This window comes from Melitaea cinxia, chromosome 21 (genome assembly GCF_905220565.1).
Source record: "Melitaea cinxia chromosome 21, ilMelCinx1.1, whole genome shotgun sequence".
Taxonomy (NCBI): Eukaryota; Metazoa; Arthropoda; class Insecta; order Lepidoptera; family Nymphalidae; genus Melitaea; species Melitaea cinxia.
This window is the reverse complement of record NC_059414.1, coordinates 13,415,445-13,441,398: the sequence shown is the minus strand read 5'-3', so window position 1 is coordinate 13,441,398 and position 25,954 is coordinate 13,415,445. Positions and strand designations below refer to the sequence as shown.

The 25,954-nt window shown below is 35.0% G+C and overlaps 2 protein-coding genes across 2 annotated transcripts in view; one reads left to right on the top strand and one right to left on the bottom strand.

The window, feature by feature from the left end:
* LOC123663876 lies at positions 1 to 3,292 on the top strand. The gene is made up of 2 exons (XM_045598522.1): positions 1 to 2,379; positions 2,684 to 3,292. Exons 1-2 carry the CDS (start codon positions 586 to 588, stop codon positions 2,750 to 2,752), a joined length of 1,863 nt encoding a protein of 620 aa, XP_045454478.1. The 5' UTR covers positions 1 to 585; the 3' UTR covers positions 2,753 to 3,292.
* A 6,272-nt stretch (positions 3,293 to 9,564) lies between these two features.
* The window catches only part of LOC123663968, a 116,843-nt gene continuing 100,453 nt past the window's right edge, over positions 9,565 to 25,954 (bottom strand). The window contains exons 5-16 of the mRNA XM_045598605.1: positions 20,375 to 20,507; positions 18,189 to 19,832; positions 16,415 to 16,741; positions 15,868 to 16,203; positions 15,185 to 15,346; positions 14,127 to 14,192; positions 13,142 to 13,602; positions 12,593 to 12,713; positions 11,726 to 11,842; positions 11,053 to 11,150; positions 10,338 to 10,468; positions 9,565 to 9,834 (exon numbers count right to left, since the gene is read on the bottom strand). Coding sequence (XP_045454561.1) covers positions 9,647 to 9,834; positions 10,338 to 10,468; positions 11,053 to 11,150; positions 11,726 to 11,842; positions 12,593 to 12,713; positions 13,142 to 13,602; positions 14,127 to 14,192; positions 15,185 to 15,346; positions 15,868 to 16,203; positions 16,415 to 16,741; positions 18,189 to 19,832; positions 20,375 to 20,507 — 3,784 coding nt within the window. The 3' untranslated portion in view covers positions 9,565 to 9,646. The remainder of the gene's footprint in view (positions 9,835 to 10,337; positions 10,469 to 11,052; positions 11,151 to 11,725; positions 11,843 to 12,592; positions 12,714 to 13,141; positions 13,603 to 14,126; positions 14,193 to 15,184; positions 15,347 to 15,867; positions 16,204 to 16,414; positions 16,742 to 18,188; positions 19,833 to 20,374; positions 20,508 to 25,954) is intronic.

The following is a 25,954-nucleotide window of genomic DNA, read 5'->3' as shown; positions in this document are numbered from 1 at the left end:
TGTGTGCATTAATTTAGAGTCAAAATAATAAAATAAAGTTATTGAGAAAATTAAAGTATGTTTCATTAACATACTTTAGTGGTCCTTCGATTGTTAATTGAATAAAATCAGTGATTCGTCGTAATATTACCCGGCGTGCTTGCTATGAAAGCACATAGTGTCGGTGGCGGATACCTATGGTGAAAACACAAGTTCGTGGAGCATTCATCCTATGCATGGTGCCCAAGAAGTTGCTGGAGGCCTACGTAAGTTCCCAAATCTATATTTGTGGACGAATTTCATACTTTCTTCGTTGGAGTTTTTTCAATTGGTGTGAAGTTGGTTGGGAGTGTGACGTCACGATCAACGCATAAATAGAGCAGCCATTTGCATTTCGTTCGCCGCATCAAAGAACAGCGAGACGCTAACTTCAGCACGAAACGTCAGTCAAGTGTGACAATAGTGTTCTGTGGTGACAATCATCTGTCACTTGCACTTGACACCTCCCGGCTGTCATCCTATAGCTTCGGACAATACATTGTCGTGTTTTAAATCTTTTATAAGTTTATTTCGCAATTGGAATATTTTTCACGTAAACATTATAAAATGGAGACGGAAATTAAACGTCTTAGGATAAAAAGGCGACAACTTAAAGCAATAATTACAAGGATCGAGTCTTTTATAAAAGACCCGGTTGCGCTAGCTGCTGCAAGCAAGGACATGTTGCAGGCAAGAAAGGAGAAGCTTGTAAGTACATTGAAACAATACGAAGAAGTATCCTTAGATATATTGTCAATTGATGAGAAAGACGGTGAAAACATATCAGATGTTGAGGAAAAGTATTTTCAAATTTTGTCAAAATTAAATGAAACCCTAGGTTTATTAAGAAACGGTGAGAGTTTAGCTAGTGTTAGCATTTCTAATTCTAAATTACCAAATATTGATATATGTAGTTTTGATGGAAAAGACTTTACAAAATTTAAATCTTTCATGGACTTATTTTTGGCAGTAATAGATAAAAATCAATCTCTTTCCAATGTTCAAAAATTATTTTATTTAAGAAAATATGTTACTGATGATGCTCTTTCTTTAATTATTAACTTACCGATTGAAAATGAATCATATCCAATTGCCTTAGAATTGTTAAACAAGCGTTATGACAACAGACCACGTTTAGTGTCTAATCATATAAACATTTTGCTAGATTTACCTCAAATGCAAAGAGGAACTGCAGCTATAATTCGGTCATTCGTATCTGATATAAGACAACAATTGTATGCACTTAAAAATTTAAATATGCCCACCGATAGTTGGGATATGTTGTTAATATCAATATTAAGTCGCAAATTAGATTCATACACCAATAGGGCTTATCATCTGGATAAGGTGGACTTTGATCAAATGCCTACTATTGATGGATTTCTGACTTTTTTGGAAAAGCGTGCTATGGCGCTTGAGGATAGCCCCACATTAAAGGGTGCACCTTGCTATGAAGGTCCTCGTTTTAAACAGAGTCCTAAGGCAATAAACACCGTTATCAAAAAAGCTTGTTTATTTTGTAACAGTATGGATCATCCTATATTTTTATGTCCTAAATTTAAAATGAGTACCATAAATGAGCGACTCAATTTTGTCAATTTAAATAAACTTTGTAAAATATGTCTACGTGAGCACAGCGACAAATGTAAGTTTAATTTTAAATGTAAAACTTGTAAACATGCACACAATTCACTCTTACATGAAGAGAAAAAAGATATTGTAACTTTGCACTCTAACAGACTGTTATTCAATAATGTAACTTCTGTTTTGTTACCTACTATACAGGTAAAGATATTTGATAAGTATGGACAAGAATTTTATGTAAAGGCCCTACTAGATAGTGGCAGTCAAGCTTCAATTATAAAAAGGTCTCTTGTTGAACAGTTATACTTAAGTCCTATTTCTCAAACATGTAATATCATAGGTGTAGGCAACAATAATAATCAGGTCAGTCAAATTGTAAATGTCACATTGAGCTCACTAATTGAAAATACTCAATTTCAGGTAAAATGTCATGTAGTGGATTCCATAACCACAAAATTGCCTCAAAATTATTTTGATTTAAGTAGCTTGGAGATACCCAAGAGTGTTACGTTAGCTGATGTCAATTTTAATGTCCCTTCTGAAATTTCTTTATTACTCGGCGCAGATTTGTACTTTAAGACCTTATTACATGGTCACATTTATTTAAATAATGGATTGGTGTTACAGAATACTCTATTCGGGTACATAGTGGGTGGCTCAATGGCATGTAATAATATAAAAAATGATACTACTTTAGTTATTAACCATGCGGTAGAAAATGAAGATAAGTTGAGTGACATAATGGAAAAGTTTTGGTTGTCTGAAAAAGTTCCTGAGGTGACTAATAAAGTAAATTGTGAATTTCAGAAGGCTGAACGTATCTTCAAAGATACTATGAGTTTAAAAAATTGCAGATTTTATGTAGATTTACCGCTAAAGACTTCGTTAAATATGTTGCATATTGGAGATACATTTACAGCTGCACTTCAGAGATTTTATTCATTAGAAAAGATGTTTCAAGCTCATCCTAGATATTTTAACCAATATAAATGTTTTATTGACGAGTACATATCTTTGGGACATGCTAAAATAGTAGATATAAATGATTATGATGTTTATAGTGACCCTGTTTATTTTCTAGCTCATCATGCAGTGCACAATGAGCATAGCAAGACAACCAAATTGCGGGTTGTGTTCAATGGGAGTCTGAAATCACAATGTAAAATATCACTTAATAATGTCATGTTAAATGGACCAATAGTTCAAAGTGAGTTATTTGATATACTAGTATTATTTAGAACTTATCGCTATACATTGATGTGTGATATTGAAAAAATGTTTAGGCAAATTTTCATTAATTCTATTCACACGCCTCTGCAAAATATTTTGTGGCGAGATAATCCACAGAAACCTATAATTTGTTTACAGTTGCAAACAGTTACCTATGGTTTGAAATCATCTACATACTTAGCTACAAGGTGTTTGTTGGAGCTTGCTTATATCTATAAAGACAGGTTTCCACTAGCTGCAGATGCTATAATTAGAAATACTTATGTAGATGATATAATATGTGGCGCTGACAACATAGATCAGCTTCGGAATCTGAAACAAGAGCTTATACAATTATTAAGCCTTGGCAGTTTTACACTACATAAATGGTGTTCAAATAATACACAAATTTTAGAAGATATACCATCAAATAGGAGGTATTTTGAGCATATTAATATTAATAAAGACAACATGATTAAAACTTTAGGATTAAAATATAATATACTTACCGATTCCTTCGTATTTTCATGTCCAGCGCAAGATTTAAAGTTACTTAAAACTAAAAGGGAAATTTTAAGTTTTATAGGTAAAATATATGATCCTTTGGGACTTATTGGCCCTATAATAGTTACAGCTAAATTGTTTATGCAAAGTTTATGGAGTTTAAAAATAAATTGGGATGAGGCTATACCCTCAAGCCTGCTAGATAAGTGGTATAAATTTAGTGAAAGTTTAGAGAAGATGAATCCCATCAATACTCAGCGTGGTATTGTTTTTGGTGATACTAATAATGTAGAGCTGCTCGGTTACTGTGATGCTTCATTTGATGCAATAGCATGCTGTCTCTATTTAAGAGTTTTTCATAGAGATGGTAGAGTTAGTGTAGCCTTACTGTGTTCTAAGTCTCGAGTAGCACCTTTAAAGAAAACACTCACAATTCCAAATTTAGAACTAAATAGTGCTCTTCTTCTCTCTCAATTAACACACAAAGTAAATAATACACTTAAGGCGCGTTTTCCTTTAAGAACGATTTTGCATTCAGATTCACAGATAGTTTTAGCTTGGTTAGGTAACAAGAACATAAAGAAAAATACTTATGTTTCAAGAAGAGTAAGAGAAATTACAGATTTAACTAAAGATTTTACCTGGACCTATGTCAAAGGTAAAGACAACCCTGCAGATTTGTTGTCGCGGGGAACTGCTCCACATAAATTGGAGGAGAGCTACATGTGGTTTCATGGACCACAGTACTTGTCTGATAAATACTATGAACATATTATGTATGATTATAAATCTTGTGTAGTGACGGATAGTATGCCGTGTGATACCCTTATAAATAGTGATAAATCAGTTAAAAAATTTTGTAATGTAGGACAGTTCGATTTAAGTGAGGATATATTCTATAGATATTCAAATTTTTATAAGTTAAGAAGAATTATTGCACTTATTTTAAGATTTAAAAACAACACACAGAATCCTAAAAATAAATTATGTGGTGCAATAACACCTAAAGAATTATGCACTTCTCAAGTTATGATTTTTCGACATATACAGGAAATACATTTTCATAATGAAATAAAATCACTTACATTAAATAAACCTGTAAAATCAAACTTAAGTAGCTTACACATTTTTCTTGATCATCAACAATTAATAAGAGTAGGAGGACGTTTAGATAATACACCAAACATTTCATATGATAAAAAGCATCCAATAGTTTTACCCAAGTCAGACCATGTTACACATACTCTTATAAATTCTGAACATTTAAGACTATTACATGCTGGAGCTAAGTTAGTTCTCAGTTCATTATCGCAGGCATATTGGATAGTAGGTGGTATTCGCGAAGTCAAAAAGGTACTCCATAGGTGTATTGGATGCTTCCAAATCAAGGCCGCAACTGCTAAACAGCTCATGGGTTCATTACCTGCAGAGAGAACTACTCCCGCTCGACCTTTTGAGGTAACCGGTGTTGACTTTTGTGGTCCATTTGAAATGAAAATAGCTAGAATTCGTAAACCATTAATTACAAAAGCATATATTGCCTTATTTGTTTGCTTTTCTACTAAAGCAATACACTTAGAATTAATCAGTGACCTTACCACTGAAACCTTTTTAGCATGTCTTCGAAGATTTATATCTAGACGAGGTGTACCTAATAGAATTTATTGTGATAATGCAAAGACATTTAAGGGTGCTTCCAATTATTTAACTGAACTGTATAATCTTTTAGCGTCTAAACATAATATGGACTCTGTACATCATTTTTGCTCTGATAAATTAATTAATTTTAAGTTCATACCTAGTTATGCCCCAGAGTTTGGTGGTTTATGGGAAGCTGGGGTAAAAAGCGTAAAGTATCATTTAAAAAGGGTTGTGGGTTTTGCCTGTTTAACCTTTGAAGAGCTTTATACTATTATAACTCAAATAGAAGCCATATTAAACTCTAGGCCCTTGCTCCCTATGAGTAGCGATATATCTGACTTAACATATTTGACTCCGGGACATTTCCTAATTGGGGCTCCTCTCACTAGTATACCAGAACCGAACCTTTCAGATATTAATATAAATAGACTTAAGTTTTGGCAAATTTGTACTAAAATTAAACAAGAATTTTGGAAATTGTGGAGCAATGACTATTTAACTCAACTACAAAATAGACCCAAGTGGAAATATAATTATGATAATTTAAAAGAGGGTGACTTGGTCATTGTGAAGCAGGTTAATGTGCCATCATTATATTGGCCCATGGGGCGCATTGTTAAAACATTTCCTGGCTCTGACCATAAGGTTAGAGTGGCTGAAGTAAAGATGGCAAATGGTAGAACCTATGTTCGCTCTTATCAAAAATTATGTCCGCTTCCTTTAGTTAACTAGTAGATTATTTTATAGGCCAAAGTTTCTTATATCTTTAGAATGGTATAATATTGTTAAAATAATTTAGTTTTAATTTAAAGTTGCATTAGGTTTAAGATGTAAGACTATGTTTAATTTCTCATACATACACATTTTACACAATTTATATTCTCATACTAGTATAGTTTTGTTTTTTGTCAAGCTTGCCCCGCCAACTATGTTCAGTACATGAACATAAATTGTAAAATTATTGTAGAATTATAGTGAAAAATAGTGCATCATAGATAATAAAATTAGTTAATTAAATAAGTCTCAAAAAAGGTGTAATAATGGCAATAATTTATCTTTAATATTAAAGTTTTGTGTATGGCAATTTTCCTCTTCTTCTTCTCTCTTGGACGGCCATTGCGTTAACAAATAAAAAATTGTGTGCATTAATTTAGAGTCAAAATAATAAAATAAAGTTATTGAGAAAATTAAAGTATGTTTCATTAACAGAATCTTAAAAGAAATGACATAAATATGGTGTATATTTTATGAAATAATTTTTCAGAAAACAATTTTGTAATAAATTTGGGAGAAATCGGTCTTTAGCGACAAGATTTTTTATTATTATTGGAAAACAAACAAAATCAAGAGTACATTCATATACAACCTAACATTAATACATTTTTCAATCAAGTTTTCACTAATAATTATAACAATGATAGCAAAATAATTTTGGAGTGAATTAGCAAAAATTTTAAGATGGCTTTGTATCTTATATATGTGTCTGTATTTTGGTGTACAATAAGAATAAACCAATAAAATAATTAAACATTAAAAAAGAACCTACCTACAACAACCGATCAATATACACATCCATTAATCAAAGTAAAATAACAAAATCTTCCGTTGGATGGCTTTCGCTCACTTTACAGTTTGGCAATGTATCATCAATGGCATGATTTAAAATACAACTAGCGCCATTCCCAGTTAAACCGTTTAAACAGTTACATCGTTACACTTCTACACTTAGCTTTATATTTATTGTATTACTGGCCTTTGATCTTAAATAACTTGCGGAGCAGTACCCCTAGAGAACGGCGGAGCAGTAGACCCTATGAAACTTATCAGAGAAATTTTAGGACAACAAAATGAGATGTAGACGAGCTTTCTCTCTGCGATTTTGACATTCTTTTTTGGCTTAAGCGTCTAACCTATTCTTGATATATATAAATATCTAACAGGTTACAAATAAAACAGTAAAAAAGTTTGTAATATTTTATTGATATACTCTTGTAGTTCACATAGACAATGTACAAGGTGATCGAAAATAAACACCGAAATTTAACATAATTACAACAAAAGTATGAAAGGTAAGTTATAAATTCACAACAGAAGTATCATGTTAAAAGTGATGCAAAATACAAAAAAAAAAAAAAAAACGACAATTAATATACACGATAAAAAAACAATAAACATTTTTTTGGATTAAATGTTCCCATATATCTAATGTACTCACTATTAAAGCTAAAATTAACACACGCTAACATAAATTAAAAAATATTTACAAAATTATACAAAAATTCTATTTTTATTTAATATATATTTCTTTTTGTTAGTAACAAACTGTTTTTTATTCGTTCATCGATAAATCGAAATGAATCAAGTTTTAAGAACGTCACTGCATGGCACAATATAAGTGAAAAAGAAATACAATTATTCTAAGAAACAAAAAAAAATGTTTAAAAACAGTAATTATTTATTAAGGTTAATAATATTCGACAAAATAAAATGTTAATTGTAATTCGAATTTATTTGGTTTTAATGTTATATAATCATACCGTTTACATAGTGATTAAAAGATAAAGTATACAATCAAAGATCGATATTGTGTTTATCGGATAAAAATGTGCTCTTCCAAAAAATATTTTATAATTAAGAACAAGGGAGTCGAAATAACTCAAAGATCGCGTCGTAGTCGAAAGTCCAGAAAAAGTTTGACTTTTACTAAACGCAAAACTTAGTATTTTCGAATCAAAGAAAATATTTTGCGTCTTTATATTTTATCTTTTTCCGACTTTAATTTTTTGTTTTAATCGAGATATTTTTAAAAATTTTTAAAGGAATATAATCTACGACTCGGTTGAGTTCGGGTCTTGGCATATTTTAAAATGTTTGTCAGAAAATTTAAAATTCCAATCTATATGTCTAACTACCCCCATTTTGCTAAGAGCACAAAAATATCGTATCGACAGATAAAGATGCCATCCAAGACGTCCTTTCGGGGCATAAATTTTCTGACAACTTAAAATATGCAATAGACCTAAAGGATAAACAAAAGCGTGCAATAATGGGCTCAGATCGTGCTGAGGCCAAAGACGAGTTGTGGACTTGGTATATAAAATTTTAAATTACAAAGGAAATATATATAGTATTAAAAAAAATAAAACTATTCATTTCTCCGTTTTCTACTTTTACAAAAAATTAAGTATTTTGTAGAAAAATCAAGCCACTAATTACTATATTGGACTTGTAACGGATCAGTAAGTTTTAAGGTTTCTTGTGACTTAAAGAAATGAACACACAACTTATAAGTAGGACCTAATTTTACCTAGTGTTATGTTTTCACACAGATTAATATATTAAGTGTATATACAAAGATAGGCTATATAGAATATATGTCTCATTTAGACTTTCTTTAAAAGTTTAACTTTCCCTAACAATATTAATACGAACCCAACCTTCTCTATTTCTCTATTGTTATCGATAGCCTTGTACCCAAGGTGACAATTAGTGGTTTTCAAACATGGATGGGTTGCACAACCCGTTAGCAGTAGTAGTAGTAGTAGTAGTAGTAGGTGGTAATTGATGGTAGTTGACTGCAGTTACATGTAAAGGACGGTGGTGATGGGTGGAAGTGAGTGGTATTATTTTAGTCAAACATCAGAGTACTTTGGAGTCGTCACTCAAGAATTCAGACAACTTGCAGGTGGTAGCAAGTATTACTGGGATGTAGTGGGTAGTAGTGGATGGTAGTAGATGGTGGGTGGTAGTGGGTAGTACTGTTGGTCACAGGATTATTTGAAGGTGACACTCGAGACGACATGGGGTAGCAGATGACCGTGAGAACTGGTAGGCACTTGTATTCGTCACCACGCCTTGGATTTGGAATTCGGAACCGTCACCCAAGCAGCCGCATATGTGGCTGTGTACTCCTACTATATCTATTATAGCTAGTAAAGTTACCAATCAGTTAATAGCTGGTAGGCACAAGTTTTATTTATCACCACATGTGGAAGTTATTGTAGTAAGAATTCGAGGCTTTCACAGAGCAGCCGCAACGTGCACACGAGCCGGTGTATTGCTACTGTAGCTACCATAGCTAGTACAGTTACTCGTCGGCTAGTAGTGTGGCTATTCGTCGTCCAGCGCGTTGCACACGTGGCAGTGTAGTGTAACTAGCACAGCTACCAGTGAGCAGCTAGTGCGGCTACACGCAGGAGTACTTGTCGCCGTCGTCGGACGAGTAGCAGTGGCGGCAGTGGTGAGCACGCTACACGCAGGAGTACTTGTCGCCGTCGTCGGACGAGTAGCAGTGGTGGCAGTGGTGAGCGCACTACACGCAGGAGTACTTGTCGCCGTCGTCGGGCGAGTAGCAGTGGCGGCAGCGGTGAGCGCACTACACGCAGGAGTACTTGTCGCCGTCGTCGGGCGAGTAGCAGTGGTGGCAGTGGTGAGCGCACTAGACGCAGGAGTACTTGTCGCCGTCGTCGGAGGAGTAGCAGTGGCGGCAGCGGTGAGCGCACTAGACGCAGGAGTACTTGTCGCCGTCGTCGGAGGAGTAGCAGTGGCGGCAGCGGTGAGCGCACTAGACGCAGGAGTACTTGTCGCCGTCGTCGGAGGAGTAGCAGTGGCGGCAGCGGTGAGCGCACTAGACGCAGGAGTACTTGTCGCCGTCGTCGGACGAGTAGCAGTGGCGGCAGCGGTGAGCGCACTAGACGCAGGAGTACTTGTCGCCGTCGTCGGACGAGTAGCAGTGGTGGCAGTGCAGGCGCGCGCCGCGCACGCGCACGTCGGCGCCGGCGCGGCCGTCGCCCAGCGCGCTGCCGCACACGGCGCACGAGAAGCACCACACGTGGTAGCACAGCGACAGCGACTCGATGATCATCGCCGCGCCGCGCCCTGCGCACGCGGCCGTTACTGGCGCGCTCCCACACGCACTTGCGAGCGCACTCACACATGTACGCAACAAATATGATTGCACTCATACGTGTGAACGCTTGGACGCGCGCGCACACGCATGCACGCACACAAACATGCACGTTCGCAAATACGCACGCAAATATGTACGTTCTCAAATACGCACACACGCAAATATACTCACGCCCACACACAGACTCACGCCCACAAACACACTCACGCCCACACACACACATTCACGCCCACACACACACACACATTCACGCCCTCACACACACATTCACGCTCACACACACACATTCACGCCCACACACACACTCACACACACGCATACGCATCTGGACACACACGCACACACACCCGCATACATGCACACACGCACTCGCCAACAGCACTCACACACGTGTGCACACCGTTACGCACGTTTTAACGCGCTCACACACACTCTTCAAGTATATATATTTTGTTAACAATCTCCAACTTACCCAGTTCCTCCCCACAGTGTGAGCACTTCCGACGTCCGCTAACGCTTAGCATTTTGTCTTCCCTGGGCTCAGCGGTGCGAGGTGTATCTCTTTGTACAGGGTCTCGAATGCGTCTCTCTTGTGGATGTTTTCTGAAATATTTAAATAATTCATTAAATTACAACGGACTTCAAAAAAAGATGAGGTCAATTTAATTGTATTTTTCCGTGAAAAACATCTATTTCCTTTCATTTGACATTTAAACTGTGGTTTTACTAGTGTTAGTCTCGGGACAGAGTTCTAATGAAATATGTATAACGAAACTTTACAAATAAAGATTTCTTATTTCTTACTTTCTCTTTCTAAGTGCTTAATGGTTACTGTGCTCTATTATTGTATTTAAGATTATTGCATAAGAAACTATTGAATTCTACCTTATATATATATATTATATATATATATATATATATATATATATATATATATATATATATATATATATTATTATATAACTATTGAATTCTACCTTATATATATATATATATATATATATATATATATATATATATATATATATAGTGATGAAGAAGTGTAGAAGCCATAAGTAATATAATTTCTGAACTATTCTACAGTAAAAATAACTCCCAAGTAATAGAATGTCTGACCCAAAAATATTTTTTCATCAAACCACTTGTGCATGAATCCACGTTAGCAGATAAAATATTAGATTACTTACGTAATGGGCAGATGGTGTGTGGGAGTTATGGCGGGTTCCCGGTAGGTTCGTGTATTGCGGGGTAAGCGTTGTTCTTGTAGCCTTCTTTGCTCTGCTTCCTGAAAATTTAACAGAATACATTAATGACACAAATTGAAATTACCTTGACAAAAAAAAAGGCCATATTACACAATAGGGCGACGAATTTTATCGATTGGCAATTAGTTGTGCCTGAGAGTGTATGAGATAATATATCAATGTGTATTGTAGCAAGCTGTCAACGTAACACAAAAATATTGACTTCCAAAAAAGGAGAAAGTTCTTTTTAAACATTTTTGATATGATATTCAAAAACGTTTAGAATTCCTAATGTGGGTAACACAAAAATAAAAATCTTAGATATTAAAGTTCTTTTTTCCAACTGCCTTTTTTCACTGGGTGGACTGATTTCAATTTTTTTTTTTAATCGATGGGTGGTGCGTGTTATGTGGTTCAATTTAAATTTGAACGAGATCTCATGAGATATACTTGACAATACTTGACAATTCTTTCGTCTACCTATGTTATATATTACTTGTCCATATACTTGAAGTCGTTTTTTTTTTTTCATTTGTGAGCAAACAATTATTTTTGTCACAGTCAAAAGTTAAATTTTTCTATAAATTTATGTCATTAAAAAATAGTTTATTTGTACCTGTACAATCCAGTGTTGGTTGTAGTTATAATTTGCCGGCTTTGGTCTCGTCTGGTTGCGGGATTGCATCCAGTCGGTGTTTGAGATCAGTTTGGGAGTCGGAGCAGCGCTTAACGCCTGGAAAAATGACACAACAATGACATATGGATATAGTACTTCATTTTCTTGATATCTTCGTCAGGATTTGAGCTTTATTGGTCACTAAAATTAAGACTTGGTGTGGTTTCCATCAATATTTATAACCTGAATATTTTCAGTGTATTTTGTTCGATACAATACATTAGACTCCTCTTTTCAACTCAGAACTCGTGGTAAGTGCCTAAGGTCCCAAAATATAATGCAATCATGTTACCAAATTATGTACTTTTCAAAAATCTAACAGTAATTAATGGCTACACAATAAATCACAGAAGCACCATTACACTAAACTTTGAATGCTTCTTTCATTCTTACTCCAAGTATGTTTATTAAGTTTTCCATCAAACCAATAATTGTTAGTGTATTAAAATTATAAGTTGGTTGAAACGTGAACGAAAACTTCATCTGATCTTCTTAATCTTTCTTTACTTTTAGTTTTCAAGGAATTAGGTATTGCAAACTGAGAGAGGGTACAGCAGGAAATTTCCTGCTCAAAATATGGAGCAGCCCGACTGGGGTAGTACCTTATAGAAGATCACAGCCAAATAACACTGTTCAAACAATGTTGTGTTCCTGTTGGTAAGTAAGGTGACCAGAGCTCCTGGCGGGAACTGGGGATGGGGTCGGCAACGCGCTTGCTATGCTTGGTATGTATATGTATGGTAATCGCTTACCATCAGGTGAGCTGTACGCTTATTTGCCGATCAAGTGACATTAAAAAAAACTAACTTGTAAAGTATGTCTTGTCATCGGATGGTACTGTCCATTTCCATTCACTACTTTTTGACGCATCTGGACAGCAGTTCGGTCTACATTGACGTATTCCACTGCAGATGGCAATCGGCTACTCCTGAAACATTAGAGATTTTTCATTAAATACTATTAAATTATGGTTGCTTAATTAAGGTAGAGCACAACCGGATATCGGCTCAAATCTGGAACAGCCCATCTGGGGAAGTACCTCGAGCTTACAGAAGATCACAGCTAAATAATACTGCTCTCAAGCACTGTTGTGTTTCGGTTGGTTGAGGAGGATCGGGAGTAGGGTTGGCAACGCTTATACTTCTGGTGTTGTATCAGGGGGGCCGGACACTTGTTAGCCAACGAAAAAAAGGCTGAGATATTTCGACGTCATTATCATTTAGCACTATTATAAAGATTTTAGTTGTGATTAACGAAAGTAAATGTCTAGATTGTATATTTGAAAACACAAAATCAGCCAAACTTTTCACGAGTTAGTGGATGACAGAATCGAAAAATAATTGTTAGTCAACTAACCTCATTGTAATTTCTCTCTCTATAGAATCTCGACTCCTCGGTTTCGGAGGCAGTATAGGCTGTTGGGGCCTCATCATATTAGGCATCGGTCTTCTAGCTTCAGCGAAATTTGTCTTATCATCGAACAGTAATTTCCTACTTTCCTCAACGCCAAAATGACTCTGGATATGTTCTTCGGAGACAAATGGCTTCCTTTTAACCTCTTCATCTATGATTGGTCTTTCGATAACCGGAGGTATGAAATTCTCACTGACTAATAGATTTGGCATCGAATGTCTGTAATTATGATTTGTTGATTTGTTCGCTCTGTGTGTTACTGGTTTTTCTGGGGCGCCAGCGCTCGATATATCTTGGACTGATTTCTGTATTATTCTATTCTGGTCTCTTAGAAGATTCTCGCGTTGCCTTCTAAGCTCTTCCTGTTCCAGTTGTAAAAGTTCTCGTTCAAAACGCAGTACTTCCTATTGGATTTGGTTAGATTTGTATAATTTTCTCCAATTACTCACGGAATTAGTGTTCAGTGTCAAAGGTTAAGCTTGCGTGCAATTTTTATTATGTAATGATTTTAAATTAGTTGTTAACAATTTTCAGTTTATATATTTAAGAATTATCCTTAAGTACAGATGGACAATTTTGATTCATTAGAAAAGCAGTTTTAGGATTTAGTTAGGGTTAGCTGGGAGTGTTATAAAATGAAAATTGTTGGTATTAAAATTATTTTTACGGCCGGTTTCACCAGTTGTGGATAAAGTTTATGCTGCAAATAAGTTTTGAATAGAATCTAACAGCAGAATAGGCCATTAGGACCTATTTCTCTTCAATTAAGAATGTGTAATTTTTAGACTTGTAAAAAAGCAGGCTCATGTGGAATTCGATGGTAAAAAAGAATAATATATCAAAAACTTTTATCTGTTGGATAGTGTCATCCGTCAAATATAATCCACAATTGGTGGAACGGGCCCTTAGTGTAATATATGTCAATCACCTTCGTATGAGCATCGTCAAAGAGCCCGTCAGGCCAATCGTCGTTAGTGTGAGACATTTGAGTCGCCTGGAAATTACAGCCGGCGGACATTTTTTTTAAATGTTATTTACACACGAAAAAATGGTAGGTGAGTTTTGATGGAACTATTACATTGAGACAATGGATCTATAATTACTTTTCTAAGTATCTAATGAATATAATAGTTCCTATTACAAAAAAAAAAAATCGTATGACGACAAAAAGAAAAATTAGCAAAGTACAAAATTAATTGATTATGACTCTATATCAAAAACGACATTGAATCTTAAAAGTATTTATAAAAATAATGAGCAGTACGTGCATCGTGCTTAAAGCTGCTAACTACAAAAGGTTTGATCAAATAAATAAAAGGCAGAATATATATTTATATAAATAATATTTATTGATGAATAAAATACATAACGATTCGAACTAAACAAAACTATGGTTCTTACATAAATTGTAGCGAATTAAACGAAACTTCTAAGTGTGTGTAGTTCAAGCATTAGGAAGCAGTGGTTACAGCCAACCTTAATATATATAATAATACCTGAACCGATTATCGTATTCGTAAAACAGGATTTCATTAAGAGAATACAAGAAAATATTTGTTACAAATTTTTTCCTGTTTCACGAATGTACAATTTAGGTAAGCCCTTAACCAATATTTACAGACCGAAACCAAAATTAGTTGTCCATATTTTTCTACACTTATATAACATATTAAATGAAAATGAAATATAAGAACTTAACATATAAATAATATGACGATTTTTTTTCTATCAAAAATAAACTATAGTTTCTAAGAATCACGAATCAAGATCGACTATTTTAGGTTGAAGATTTGACATCCCAAAATTACTAACGTAGTATTTTTTATATACATAATTTTAGAATCTTTATATATTTATAAGCGATACGGAAATGGTACAAGCCATACTTTATATAATATTAAAGCTGTCTTCTATTTCTACAAGAGTTCTACTCAAGACACTAAAGGAAATTGAAATAAAGGTTTTAGATCAATTTTCAGACATTACCTGTTGTTGTTGTAACTTTTTGTCCAAATGGTCAATTTTGTTGTCTTTTGAGTCACCGTTTTCTAAGTTTGTTAATTTTGTGGTGAGATCTTTTGAGAAAGATTCAGATTGTTTTTTCGCTATCTCTTCCTCATCTGATGTTACAGTAATGTGAGTGTAGGGCTGGAAATAAGATGACTAATTTTTTAATTCTGTGGTGTCAAGGAAAAAGGAGATAAGTCGATTTATAGTTAAGTCAATAAATAAAACTTAACAATAAGATCATTGCACCTATTGATTAAAAATATCAATATCTCATGGCAAAAAGGTATCAAGTCTCTAATATATTGAACATTAAATAAATTACAATTATGACAAATCACATGACCATCCTCTTTTCTTAACACTACAGAATTATTTGTTGCTGATTGGATAATAGTTTACCGATAATTCATGTGATTTATGGGAAAATTAGAATTTGGATTGGAATCTTTATATTCATTTAGTTGTCAGTTTTTATTGATTTTATTTTGGGTTCTTGAATTGAATGAATATTTAATCCTAAAACCTATAACTTCACAACAAATTCAAGTTATTTTCAGTTGTAAGATAATTATATCTAGAATTAATAAGGAAAGCGTAACCCACAACCTCATAGACATTCTTGGAAGAAATAACAATTAAAATTAAAATGATGGCCTTACCTCGCTATTTTGTCTGCTGTGAGGATTCGATGTTTCTGGAGACGACTGTCCTTTATACCACGCTTCAGCTGAAGGTCCTCTATCGATATCAACTCCTGAATCTCTACTATCCCTTAACTTAGCATCCATATCATGGGATAAAGTTTTCTTATACAGAAGTTTCTCGATCTTCGTCTCTTCTTGCAAAAATGACGTGATGTCAGGTCGCGGTGCTAGTTTTAAATCTACGTCTAGATAACTATCGTCTACTTGACCTTCAATTCCTAGGAAACTAGTGCGTTTGTTCCGAATTTCCTTCTTAATACGACGTGCTGAGCTTGTATGTTTGAAGTTACCCTAAAAATATTTGTTAATTGAATTTAGACTACTGTTAAGTGTGTGTTATCTTATAATGTGCAATCTAATCTATTTAATAATATGTACAATATTTTATCAAGTTATGAAATATTTGTAAGTGTTTACTGTTTATTACTCTAGACGTCAATTTAAAAATGTCTGGATTGCAATGTCTGTATGTATGTAAAATCGTAAACGAAATAACACTCACGTTTCCCAGAAGTTCATCATCTTGACTATCTTCCATAGGTGGCGGTGGAGGTTTTTCCTTGGGAGGTTCAAGAGCATTTGTTGGAAGGTCCAGAGGAAATTCTCCAGCATCAACAATATTATTCTGATTGAAGATATCAATATTTTCATATAGCGGTGTAACCGACACTTTCTTTTCTATATCGAAATCTAGCAATTTATCAACCGTGTCTGTAACATTCTCCTCCACGTGACCGCCGTTAAATTTAGCATCATTATCATCCATTGTCACGTTGACACTTTCCTCTGAATCCAATTCTTGGAACGCAAGTTCTAAAGCGTCAATGACCTGAAGTTTTAGAAAATAAATTAAAAATATACTCTCAGATAAGGTATACAATTGCTTCCAAATTAACAAAAGAAGCATCAAAATAATTTAAGTTAACAAAACAAAAATCTAAAATATAAGAAAAAATCACGAGGCACAAGTAAAATATAAACATGCTTAGCTAAATGAAACAGATTAGCACAAAATGCGGCGAAAATGCAGATTAGAAAAAGAAGCGCAACACTACGTACAATATGGCTCTTACCTTGCATTAACCCATCACCAAAAGCCGATGATCCTAACCTTCAATATAATATTAATATTAAACGGAGTATAAAATATGCCTACTTTCAACGCAAATTCATTCGCTTTACTGAGACTTACGCATGAGATAAGGGCCAGTTTGTTTTAGATATGAGTCCTGAAGATAACAGCATTGTTTTATCACACCTCATAAACTAATACATGGTGATTTTTACCTAGAATAACTCCTTATCAGACTTAATGACTGACATTTTGATGAGGATATATCAATAGATTACATAAATAAAACCCATATATAACAGTTTAACATATATTTCGATAGTGAATTTACATATATCACGTACAGAAAAAAATATTCTAAGATGCTATGAGTAAAATGGGGTCTACATCGGTACTTAATTGTCTAAATAATTGATATAATGATACGGGCACTACATTTTATAAACCCTGTATAAAACTAGGCACTACGAATGATCCTGATGTCTGATGTAGAAGTTTTCTGGTGCTCTAGATTTTTAATATTCATTTAGCACACATATTTTAGACACAATGTAACTAAAATTTAATGATTAATGATTTCAGTATTGTTATGTGACTATTGAATTAGTTTTAGTGGGATTTATGAGTACTGTCGTAATATACTTTTAAAAGATGACCGTCGAACTGACGTGGAAATGAAGAGATCATAAAATTTCTAAAAAAGTTATACCCATAACTGGCGTCCTCATCTATCTTGCTTTTAGCAATGTATGAGAATACGTATGGGGGAAGAAATTTAGGTTTTTTAACCTTTATTAGACCTTTAGTTGCTTTCTTTATCACCTTTAGTACTAGTACTTGTTACAGTTTTAACTGTTGTTACTTTATTATTTATAAATAATATTGTTTTACGTCTATTCGGTTCAAGGCACCGTTTGGTTCTTTTCTGCCAAAATGGATTAGAATCTTGCGAGTTACTTACCTCATCGACGGGACTAGAAATTGGGGCATCAGTGGGTATGTGAAACTTGGATGAAGCATGTTCAATGTGAGATGAATCACAATTGCTTTGAACATCTGACGCTAAATTACAAGTATTAGATGAAGTTACAATATCTACATAACTAGGCGAGTTATCGTTAGATGCCCTTATGTTAGTTTTAAGCGGTTTAATGGAATTCTTTGGTGAAATGTTAGTAGTAGTTGTAATATTAGAAACAGTTACCATTGGCATGCTTTTGTTGTTAGTAGAGTCATTGGAATATATTGCATTAGTATTAGAGCTGTTCCCAGAACCAGTGCTTAGATTGTTGCATATTTCATTCAAGTTTAGATGTATAGTCATTTTCCCCTCAAACACGACCGTGTCGCTGTCTGACGTGGTCGAGGCAGGCTCATTAAGACTTACACTGGAGTCTTGGTTATCCAAACTCTTCAATGTGTCTTCATCTTCTTTGTCCATTTGAATTTCGGTCACTTCATCCGTGACACTAAATTCTTCGGGCTGAGAAACTGCTTGAATGTAATTGCTTCCACTGTCACTGTCAGCCTTACTCTCTGGGTCGTCGATTTCTTGAATGACGACGTCTTCTGTCTGCTGTTTTAGTTCAGAATTTATTTCTATAGGCTCTTCGACTTTAGTAGATACTAGAGTCATGGCACCATCTTCGTTCGAAGACTCGTATTCAGAAACTTCAGCCATAGGTTCTCCAATAGGAGAAGCTACTTGAGTCAAATCGGCGATGTCATCTGCTGGTGCACATGAGTCTCTAGCAGTGTGAATACCACTATCCTCAGTTTCAATGTCACTTGGAACAGTGTTATTTTGCATTTCGCCACAGTCGAAGTCTTCAAGACTCTGGACTCTATCGAATGAATTAGGGGATGATTGTCCATTTATATCCAAACTATCGAGTGAGCGACAGAAGCTCTGCATTTGATTTTCAATTCCCGACAAACTCATTTTTAATGAACTGTCAGACAAATTTTCCTTAAGATCGCTGTGATCATTCGCTTCTTTCATTTTCATCGCTTCTTCGATTGCTATTTTTGGTATTTCCTTATTTTTTGCCGCGTCCAGACACGAAAGCCGCTCTTTAAGGCTCATAGAAACTTCCTTCACTGAAGTTTTAGTAACTTTCACCTCTTCTTCTGATGTTTGTGACTTAAGACTTGACAAACGTTCTTTAAGTGACCTCGTGCTGCTGAGGTCACCGTTTGACAGTCTCTTTGTTCTGTCAACTTCCACGGGTGTAGTCTTAACTTTTTCAAGCGAAGATAGCCTATCTTTTAATGGCTTTACTTCGACAGGTAACTTAGTTAAATCATTTATTGATTTATGCACTTGTATTTCCTCATTAAACTTCTCGAGGCTTGACAGTCTTTCTTTGATCGACTTTTTATTTGCGATATCGGGTAATTTCGGCTTATTTACCTGTGGTTCCTGTGAATTTTCTCTTTCGAATTGTTCTCTTCGCTGATGTATGTTTACTTTCGGTAGATCTTTCTTATTATTGTTCTTTAAGTCGTTTGCTCTCTCTTGCTGGAAAGAAGACATTTTTTCTTCAATTTTATTGCTTATCGACGTTCTGATTCTGTTTATGTCACCGTTTGATTTATCTGGCGATTTTTCTTTTAAGTTATTATTAACAATTGTTTTGGCAATGTTGCAATTTGTTTGTGAAATAATTCTTGATTTGTATCCTTCTATAGCGCCCTCGTACGTGTACTCCTCGGGCTCAGGAGAACTGATGGTCGTTGTCGTGCAAGTGTCGTATTCGTTGGCACTGGAGCCCAGCTTGCGACTGTTCTCACAATGAGACATGTTTTCCATATCTGAATGATTCTTTTCAAGATCCATGCCATCACTCTGTAAATGAAAATAATAATTTTTATACACCATTGTTTCATTTAAATATTGTGTAAAAATTGAGTGTACACAAGTCATTAGAATGGGTGGCTACGGCATCAAAGAATATAGCCACCCCCTTTCTTCCTGTGGGTGTCGTAAGAGACGACTAAGGTATAACACAGTTCCACTACCACCTTGGAACTTATAAAGCCGACCGGTGGCGGGATAGCCACCCAACTGCTGGCTTTCAAATACACAAGCCGAAGACGGGCAGCAGCGTCTTCGGTGTGACAAAGCCAGCCCTGCGGTCACCAACCCGCCTGCCCAGCGTGGTGACTATGGGCAACACATATGAGTTCACGTCATTTTTGGCGCGAACTTGTGGAGGCCTATGTCCAGCAGTGGCTGTAATAATGAGTATCTGGCTGAAATGATGACTTATTAGACAAATAAATCTTCTCATAAAAATGCAGATCCGCGTTCATTACTCTCATGAAACAAATCACAGGAGTTTTTTAACGGTAAATTTTACAATCTGATTACGATGAAGTTCAACTCACGGCTAAGCTGTGCGTATCACAGTCCTCGCTGAGACTACTCTTGGTGCTTGAGGTGCCAATCCCCAAGTCGCTCAGGTCATTGCCGTCATCTTCTGTGTACAGTGCCAGTGGGTTTCTCCTTCTACGTCCAGCTCTGTAACCAAAAAACAGAAACATTTCCTTAAAAATCGATATTGTATATTGCCATAGAAAATTCAGAAGCTTAAACTGCCCCAATATAGTTATAACCTTTTACGCTGTCGATAATAGTTAAATACATTGAATTTCCGATATTTAAGAATCATTATTCCGTATTGTTCATTCAATTATATTGTTCTATCAGGTCGGCTCGAACAAAGTAACGTAACGATTTCCTAGTCTATCAGAGCGAGATTTCCTTTTTCGTCTAAGTCTCGGAGCGATGCATTATTGATGGATTGCAAGCTACGATTGTTTCTAAAATCTCTATGTTATACGGAATGTCGTTTTCTTTAGTCGTTAGTTGTTAGCGCTGTGACTGATGTTGAAAACAGCTTTTTATATCATGAAATGTTGATTATAAAGTCAAGTGGTATAGGTGTCCAAGGACGTGGTACGGATGTCAATGGTTGATATTGATATATGAGTTTGGCTTCGGTCCTTAGAGAATGATGTAGCATTCAATGATATTTTTTTCTTTGTTTATTTATAATACTTACATTACTAATAAATTCTAATTATAAATATCTTATATACATATTGTAAATTTAAACATTTTGAACGCTGTAATCGCCTAAAACCAGGAAAGGTTGTTTAGTTTTATGTAAAATTATAAGTTCAAATTTACGTTAGGACGTATAGAAGCAGAATCCATATCACCTATGCGTATTATATTTAAACATATTAAGAACAAATTTTACAAATAACAAAAAACATCGAAAATAAATCGTCCCTAGTTTTTTTTTTTTTTTTTTTTTTTTTTTTTTTACATATAGATAATCGCTCGTTTATCGTGTAACTTTCTTTAAAAAATAAAACTTTTGTAAATTCTATTATCTTTTACATCCTTCAAACGCTCGCACGTTCCAGAACAGCTAAATATAATTATCGATTGTATCATGCCATCGTTATTTACCTAAACTCATACCTATGTTTGTCTGTTAGTCACTCGACGCGTCACTGTATGTGTAACTGTGGAATATCGTCGCAATACCAGATAACTGTTACCAATCAGTGAGGAATTTTAACAGCGGATGTCATGAGAGTTAAAAAAAAATCTTATAGTATTAGTCAAAACTTAGCAATGTTTATGTGGATAATTTGGTGTTTTCTCGTATGTTAGAGGATTTAATAATTTTATATAAGCGACAGACGTATAAGAAAATATTGTTTTAATTGTTTGTACGTTCGTATATTTGTTCATTCGCTTCGTACAATGAAATTTTTGTGTTTATATATATTAATGATCGTGGGTATCGTCATCATCATCATTTCAGCCTATTGCAGTCCACTGCTGGACATAGGTCGCCACAAGTTCGCGCCAAATATGGCGCGAACTCATGTGTTTTGCCCATAGTCACTTGGCACCCACGGGAAGAAAGGGGGTGGCTATATTCTTTGATGCCGTAGCCACACAGCATACAGTGCAAGCACAAGAATACAGCGTGGATGTCATAAGAGGCGAATAAGGGATAGCATAGTTCCACTACCGCCTTGAAACTTATAAGGCCGACCGACGGCGGGGTAACCATCCAACTACTGGCTTTGAAATACACAGGCTGAGGACGGGCAGCAGCGTCTTTGGTGCGACAAAGCCAGCCCTGCGGTCAACAACCCGCCTGCCCAGCGTGGTGACTATGGGCAGCAGTGGAATAGGCTGAAGTGATGATGATAAGTGATATTAATGATATTGTCCTACATGATGATGATCATTACTTTTAGTAAAATATTTTTTTAGGTACGTTAATGTTAACATATTCTTGTAACGATCATATATTACAAATTATTTTATTTCGCTTCAATAATACTAAAAATTTAAAAATAACAAGAAAAAACGTTACAAGGTAATCGTTTACCATCAGGTGAGCCGTACGCTTGTTTGCCGACCTAGTTGTATAAAAAAATCAATAGGTATATATAAAATTGTAAGGTCATTGACTTATCACGACATCTCAAAAATCGCTGGCCGCATATAGATGAAATTTGACAGGGAGGTACTTTACAGATAATAGACGTCTGCTAAGAACGGATTTTTGATAGAGCCAGATTAAAAAGGGATCTTAGGGCTCTTACAAGTTTGCACGAGTCTTTCATTTTTTATGCTACAAGCTGAAAATTTGGCACAGAGATAGTTAATAGTTAGTAAATGAATAAAGCCAGAAACCCGCAGTGGAGTAGCGTGGTGGGTATAATCCTTCTTCTGCATGGAGAACGAGGCATATTCCCAGCAGTGGGATGTTACGGGCTGAATGCGTGAAATGAATAAACACAGCCCATGGTCCCCAGTGGAACAAAATTCTGTGTCGGAGGTTCAGAAACACAATACAAACGCCACGATCATAACATGTATTATAACCTTTATAAATTATTTTGCGCCATTGTTAGTATAATGAAAATGTTGCTCACTTTGAGTACACTATAGCTCCAAAATAGCGGAGACTGAAAATTACTAACAACTAAAATGGAAAATATCTTATTTTCATTTTAAATCACATTATTAGTAACTAGGGATATTGAAAGAATAATGCCCACATGTTCGTGGTTTGAATGAACGATCTATCGCGAATATCGGTTGCAACTTGTTGTAGCCACAGCGATAGCAATAAATGGCTTTATTATACATTAGTAACTTTTTGTTATAAAGAATATAACGCGTTTTCCTTTTCATTGCAAACGATTGATATTTCCTTACGTGTATTAATACATACAGTAAAAGTATAACAATATTAGTTTTATAAAATTTCGCTTTCAATTTAGTTCCTCGTCAATGAAACAGTTAAACTTTCAGAGATGTGAAGAATTTTAGAACTTTCTAGAATGTTTTTGTCATTATATTTATTTATTAAGCTACCAACTCGGTTTCATTCAAGCTAAATTTCGTCGCGGACGAACAGAATTTTGGAAGTGTGCATGAGGAGGCCTATGTCCAGTAGTTTACTGATGTGAATTTATAACAAAATAGTGCATATATCTTTAATACTAAGTATAGAAATAAAATATTTAAAAACAAAAACTGAAGAACGTGTTAAGCGCTTATGTTAAATAAAAATGAATAAATTTTAGCTTGATTAGGAAAAAAATCAGCGCTTTTAAAATATACAAAAAAATATTCGAAGTAAAAGTCACCTGTGTAGCATTAGCATAACAGTTTTATATAACAGAATAAAAAAAACCGGTTTGACGGGTTATTTCAAGGCGAATGTCAATCTGTTAAGCGGATGCTTTCCGGTTGTAAATCTATATTAAATAATTGTCGCCCGGTTGTGTTTTTAATATTGATTTTATATACCCTAAGAAAGTTTATTGAGTAACCGGTTTTAGTGGGTATATTAATTAGCTACTTAATGAAACATTGATACATGTGTTTATAATAACTATTTTTTTTAAATATTTCTTTAAAGGAAAAAAATCACAAAAAAACCTTTGAAATATGAAGGTAAAAAACTTCGCCCTTCTAGTCACTGACGCAAATATAAATTTTTATAATTTGAACTTGAAAATTAAGCAGAGCTGTCACTGAGTACAATATAAAGTTTAATAGAACCTAACAACTTACTAATTAAGCAGAGCTAATGGTTACCATTTACTAACTTACTTGTTATGTGGTTTTATAAACCTTTAATTTTAATATTTACATGCGATATGGCTAACGATGAAGCACAGTAACAGATATTTATATTTTTTTCTTTTGGTTCAAAACGAACCTTATCATTTGATATTTTTTTATAATACAGTATCAAAGTATTATAATTCATTAGTAAGCAAATACATTTCACAAGCTGTATGAGAATGTTAATAGCCGCCAGATTTTGACACCGCAATGTCATGTCACACGGGGTCATGACATCGGCGAACGTACATCGTTACGTTAATGTCATGCGAACTCGTATATCGCGGACGACATGTTCATCTTAATTTTTACCAGCTTCGGTTTAAAATTTTATCTATTCTATAGAGTTCAACACTAAACATTATTTCCGTCAAAAACATGAAACTACCGATAGGGAGTGAATCCTGTATCCTGTGGGGAAAGAAAACTGGGGGAAGAACATTAGTATAACCTACGCAAAGATTTTTCCTGTGTGGGTGTGGAACCTTGACCCTTGCCGCATCAGGGCATCAGACAGCTACTGTTATCTAGTTTAGAAAATTTAGAAAACCACATCGACCACATGTATCCATAGTTTAGTAACTATTATAAAATTATTGACCACGCGTTGGCCCAACGGTCACAGCTATGGATTGTGCCTGTTGCGCTGGCGGTTGCGGGTTCGATCCCAGCACATGACAAACATTTGTATTGGCTATACCGATGTTTGCCGTGGTCTGGGTGTTTGTGCAGTCCTTGTTGGTTTCCCCATTGTGCATTGGAGAGCACGTTAAGCCGTCGGTCCCTGTTGTTATCATGTACACCTGATAGCGATCGTTACTTATAGTAGGCAATATATCCGCCAACCCGTATTGGAGCAGCGTGGTGGATTGGCCTATGCCAAGCATTAGGGTAGAAGCATATAAAATTATTTTCCATAGTTACCTATATAGTATTACAGAGTAACGGACGTAACAACGTATAAAAAAATAAAATATTGCAACGCTCAAACACTTATGTAAACAATACGAACACGAGAGCATCTCCAGTGGATTGCGTTCGGCAAAAGTGAAAATTTAAAAACACACATCGTTGTCAGTTTTAACTTTCGCCGTCATACTTTTGGACATTTGAATAGAAAGCTCCGGGGTAATACGACGCTACTTGCGAACGTAAGGCCTAGCGCTCATGACGATACATATCATATGTTTTTTATACCGTAACTAAATAAAGCCTTATCGTCTAAGGATACCCTATCACTGAGGCTCATCACTAAGTCTTACCCAGTTTTTGTCTTCAACAATTACAAATAAACCACACACTACAGTAAAAATTATAAATACAATTAATCTAAATTAATCAACCAAAGAAAAGTAGTGATAATAATTAAGAAACAGTGCTTTGGATATTTTTTCTACTTGGTCATACAGACATAGTCCCTTTTACCTATGTTCTGTTTGAAATGCAATTATATAATTATACTAGCTGACTCTGCAAACGTCGTCTTGCCGCTAAACGCTATTTAAAAATAGGGGTTGGTGGTAGAAGGGTAAAAATTTAGGGTTGTATGTATTTTTCAACGCCAAATAATAATAAAATAAAAAATAAATAATTTATATAAAAATAAAAATAAAAAATTAGGTGTGGAATACCTTTAAAATTTAGGAAGATGAAAAATAGATGCTGTTCGATTCTCAGACCTACCCGATATGCACACAAATTTCATGAGGATCGGTCAAGCCGTTTCGGAGGAGTTTAACTACAAACACCGCGACCCGAGAATTTTATATATTAGATGTATATAATGTATAAAT